General features: G+C 31.4%; 1 protein-coding gene across 1 annotated transcript; it reads right to left on the bottom strand.

The window, feature by feature from the left end:
- Positions 1–1,447: 1,447 nt before the first annotated feature.
- LOC147073022 (uncharacterized) lies at positions 1,448–1,888 on the bottom strand. The gene has a single exon (XM_085945689.1). The coding sequence runs from the start codon at positions 1,886–1,888 to the stop codon at positions 1,448–1,450; it is 441 nt and encodes a 146-aa protein (XP_085801815.1).
- Between the last annotated feature and the right edge of the window lie 3,396 nt (positions 1,889–5,284).

The raw sequence follows: 5,284 nt of genomic DNA, 5'->3' as shown, positions 1-5,284 counted from the left end.
TCAAGTGTTTTCCCTTCTTTAGGAACTTATATCAACTCTAAGTTAACTAAATTTATAAAAAATTCCGTTGCTGATATTTCTGATGAATTTGTAACAGATAAAGTTACAGACAACAATGGTTCTTTGGAAAGTCTTAACACGGACTTTGATAATGACGAACATGATTTCGAATCAGATAATTCTTTTGAAGAGTTGGATTACAATGAAGTTGTTAAAGTAGAAGCCTCATCTCCTTCAATTGATCAAGAAGTAAGATCATATGGTGACAAAGATGATAGGCATAAAAATATGGAGTTTTCACAGTATGAAAATAAAACTAGTGAGGAATGCAATGAATCCAGCAGAAGTAATTGCAATTCTAATCGATTGGTGGAAAATGATGAAAAGAGTTCTAGCAAATCAGAAGAATCAAACATGGAGTTTCAAAGCTTTTCGGAGGAAGACAGTAATGAGTATTTTAATGGTAACAATGTCGAGGATGAATGTTCAAATGAAACCCCTAGAGACTCTGATGAGGATTGGGACTCATCATAATGAATTATTAAATGCTTCATGTTTAACTAATTCATATTTTCTTCTTTTTACTGATGGCTTAATAGCTTCTATCTCCATATCTCAAAACCATATCTATCATTCTAAACGCTTTTAGATTTGTCTGGTTTCTTAATTTGCCACAAAGCCAAAAGGCTTGAGCTGCTGCATTCACGATAAGTTTTGTTACACCTATTATCTACGAGAAAAAATGAATGAGCCCCTTTTTAATAAATCATATCAATTTCTCCTGGTTACTCCTATTTCTCTGTTTCATTGTTCTATTCTTATCCTTTATGTATTCACCCGAATATAAAAGTGTTATCAGCAGACTTTTCTCTGAAGCTGTAATGTTAGAACATAAAGCATTCTATTTTTATCTATCTGCAGGGGCTGCTTTCAATGGAAAATGCATAGCTATGGAAAACTTGTCTGAATTTTTTTACAGGGAAAGTTCCGAAGAGTTGGAACATGCAAGAGAACTTATTGATTTTATGAATCAAAATGGCTTTACAATTGATTTTTTTGACATAAAAATTGATCAACTTTCTGATCAAATGAATAGCTCCAAATGCCCCGTGGTTTTAATCTTTACAAAGGCTGTAGAGTTGGAACAGGCTGTTCTGGATAATTTTATTAAAATTTATAGATATGCAGATGGATACAAGGATTATTCAGTGACCCAATTCGTTGATAAATTTTTACAGAGACAAGTTGAAGAAGTGAAGAGTTTTAGTGATAAATTAAGAAATGCCGAAAGAACTACCGGGAAACTTGGAGAATTCCTCTATGATCAATCATTTAAATCAGGCAAATGAGCCAGATAGAAAAAAATAAACCCATTTACAGGTCCAAATTAAATTTATTAATAACTTAGGGTGAGTCGACAAAATGAATATTTAATCATTTCTTGGGATTAATAGTCTGAATCGTTCATTTCCGTCAAATCTAATCCCTCAACATGTGTGTTGGTTACCTTTATTCTTCGCTTATTCTTCTTTGGTTTTTTGGTTTTAACAATCCCCTTTCTCTTTACAACAATATTGGTTTTCAGGCCTGCCACTTTTAGTTCCTCCAAAATATCATGATAGTTAGGAATCTTAATGGCATTCCAAAGTTCTTTGACCGAGCTGTCCATTTCCAGGACAAAGTCATTGTAAAAAATTATCTCTGAACCATCCATATCTCTTAAAATAATAAACTCATCTTTAAACTGATTAGGACTGCAACCATCCGGTGATTTGGTTCCAAAACTGCTCTCAGATTCTCCATCCGCATCACTCTTCGATTTATTTTCACTGGGCTTGTCGTTTATTATTTTCATTATATCAACTGGTCCATCATTTAATCGACTCATTTCAATCCCAGATTTTTCTTCTTTCAATACAGAAACTAGATCTTCGCGTGTATAGATTTTGAACTCAGAAACATAAACTATTTTGTTGTTCTCTATTTTTACTTTTGGATTCTTTCTAAGAGCAGTGATAACAGTGGCAATTGAGATATTGGTTTCCTTCTCAACTTCCTTGAATGAATATGGTCGATTTTCCCTTTTTATGACTGCAAGTATTTTGTGAACGTAAGAATTAAGATGCTTATTCATAAAGTAGGGGTAATAAATACTTTTAGTTATTCATCTTTCATAAGCACTGTTTAGGGTAATTTAAATCATTTCACGATTATTTGTGCTAATAAACAGAACTGGCTTGTAAAACTATGATATATAACAAAATCTCAATGAAATAACGCTCATTAAATACCCTATAATATTCCTAAAGATATTGTCCACTAAAAAATTTATATGACAACCTTCTTTAAACAGGATAGAACATGGTTTTCATTGTAAAAAATCCACTTTTCATAAATTGCTATAGATAATAGGCTTAGCAATAGAATTGTGAATGTTTGTTTTTCATCAGTATATTTGTATATTCAATTGTTTATTATTGTCTATAATTTCCTGCTTGATTCATCACCCATGAACTATTCTAATCTACTTATTGTAATGTTCTTAGGAGCATTTTTATTTTCCTATACGGATTTTAAAGTCCCAGAACAGTTGTCAAAAAAAAAGAAACTTTTGATTTTAGGTCGATTTTCATATCTTACGGAATTAGGCCTGTTATTCACAATTACTACAATAGTGATGTATTTGATTATAGATCAGAAATTAAACCTAAATAAACTTAAGCGACTTATAAAAAAAATGGAATATAGTACTGGTAATTCTGATATGAATAAAAAGAAAACACTGTATAAAGACTGCCAGGAAGAGCTAAGTAAAGACCAACCGACAAGAAATAGCATATATAATAGCACAGGTGTAATGCTTTTGGAACCCAAGACTCATTTTAACAAATGGCAAACTCTATGGAATCATCTCAGTGACATGTCGTTTAACAATATCCTATTCTATTCCATATTTCATCTGTCACTAGTTCTAGAAACTATAGTTACCGTATACTATTGGACTTTGTTGGCCATAAGCCGCGAATCATTCAGAACAAAGGAAGAGATTGAAATGGGAATTGAGATGCCAGTGTATCATGACATTTTTGTACACGCTTTACCATTCATATGTATTATTTTTCTATTCCATCAAATACATATGAGAGAAGTTGATCAGCTAAGTATTACTGCAACCGATGTCAATAATCGTGAGACTGAAGGATATCTTTTCAAGAATCCAGATCGTCAGATGCACGGACTAGCATGTTCATTAATTAATGTCTTTGGCATATTTTATACAATCATTACTCTCCAGAATGTAAGTAATGGAAATTATACATACCAATTCTTGTCAAAAATGTCTACAATGAAGATAAGTGTATTTCTTGGAATATCAATAGCTATTTGTAATCTATTGTATTTTTTAATTAAAAAAATTGAAAGGAGGATATACAATTAGTAAGATAAATAAACTGAAAAATGTAGAAAACCAACCTTTTATTCTTAATATAGCTATATACTCATCAGGAGTTTTTCCTCTTGTCTTCCATGTTGGAGAAAAGAATTGGAAGATTAGAAGTTTTTGTCCTTAAAAACAATGTAATTAATTAAATAATATCAGCCTTAGAAGCACTCAGCAAGAATAGTTTTTGAATTTCATTCATTTAATATACCTTGAAAGTAATAATAAGTCGAAATGCTTGATTCTACTAACTAACTCATCACGATCGGATTTTTTCCAAGCATGATGTTAAACATTTTGATTGATGTGTAAAGCTTTTCAATCGAGAGTAAAATGAAGCTATTAATGTTATACTGTAGTGATATATTCTTTGAAGCAATTGGGATCTATTTATTAATGTTCTTAAGCAAACTTCTAACCATAAGAACTCTATAAGCATGGCTTATACTCTAAAATTTCTCTAACTTGATTAATATCAAATTTTTTATCCAATAAAATATCTACTATTTTACATACTTTGACATAGCCATGTGGGAAAGTTTCATAAGATTCACCTTGACCAATATTTTTGATAATTTTACGAAGCCCATCAACAAAGGCAGCACAACACTCTTTAAGATGGATCAAACATACCTTTATAACAATGTCATCGACAGTAACAGTGGTAAATGACTTTTCGTAGAATAATGAAAAAATTTGAACTATCCTATTGGCAATCTCAATTCTGTTAAAATCTAATTGCTTAGAATGCTTCCAAATCAATCTTAAAATTACTTCTCTTTTGATTTGATAGTTAGGGTCAATCGGGGTCCTAATGGTGGATTCCAAATTATCCTCTAATTCTTTCAAATACTCCTCTAATAAAACCAATTGATTTTTACTTCTACTGCAAATTTCCAAAAGAATTTCTGCAGTCTTGCCTTGATTGATTCCTGTGATGTATTTGATCAAAAAGTGGTTTATACGAGTATTTACAAAATTCTCAATAAAAAGTGTACTTGTCTCTAGAATATCACTATGCCTAGAAATATAATTCCCCATCTCTGTTAAAACCCGATCATCACCCTCATAAGTATTAATAACTCTCGATAAATAATTATTCTTGTTTTGTATATTGGAATAGTTATCGCCTTTCTGAGCTAATTCAGATTGCTTTTTTGGAGAGTTACTTACTAATGAAGCACTATTATCAACTAAATCTTTTTTTCTCTTACGAGGTGTTGTTTGGAGAGAAATATTTTCCATGCTTGTATTGATCAATCCATAGTCAATAGTGTTGGAGGGTTTTCTTTCATCATATTTACTAGAAATACTGTAGATATCACTCAATGTATCACTGCTTTCGATGATATTTCTCATTTCCTGCATGGAAAGTTGCGACCCCTGTAGCCAGTTTATCATATTTACAACGATGTTCAATATTAATTCATTAGAATACTTACTTATTTGTTGAGAGCTAGAATACGAAATGGCTGGACTGTACAGCGACTTATAGATTTTATACAATCGGCTACATGGGTACAGCTTTATGAGCAATATGAAACAGTCTGATTTGCTAGTTGATGTTTTTAATAAATATTCAATAACTTTAATAACTTCCTGTTCTTCCAAGATACACTTGTTATATACAAGTCTTATCAGAATAATGTTAATATAAGACTCTGATAACCTGTATATTAAACACACATATAGTCCCTTTATCAAAGATTCAGAGTTGGTACAACTTGAAACAAAATCTGTAGGTGCAATGCTTAGTGGAATATCCAATTCAGTTTTTGCAGACCTCAACTCATCAATATTCAATACATTTGCTTCCACTTTCGTGGCTCCTACAGACAGCTG

This window comes from Rhyacophila brunnea, unplaced genomic scaffold (genome assembly GCF_057557595.1).
Source record: "Rhyacophila brunnea isolate RB1 unplaced genomic scaffold, BYU_Rbru_1.0 scaffold_188, whole genome shotgun sequence".
Lineage (NCBI taxonomy): Eukaryota > Metazoa > Arthropoda > Insecta > Trichoptera > Rhyacophilidae > Rhyacophila > Rhyacophila brunnea.
This window is presented reverse-complemented; position numbering and strand designations above follow the sequence as displayed.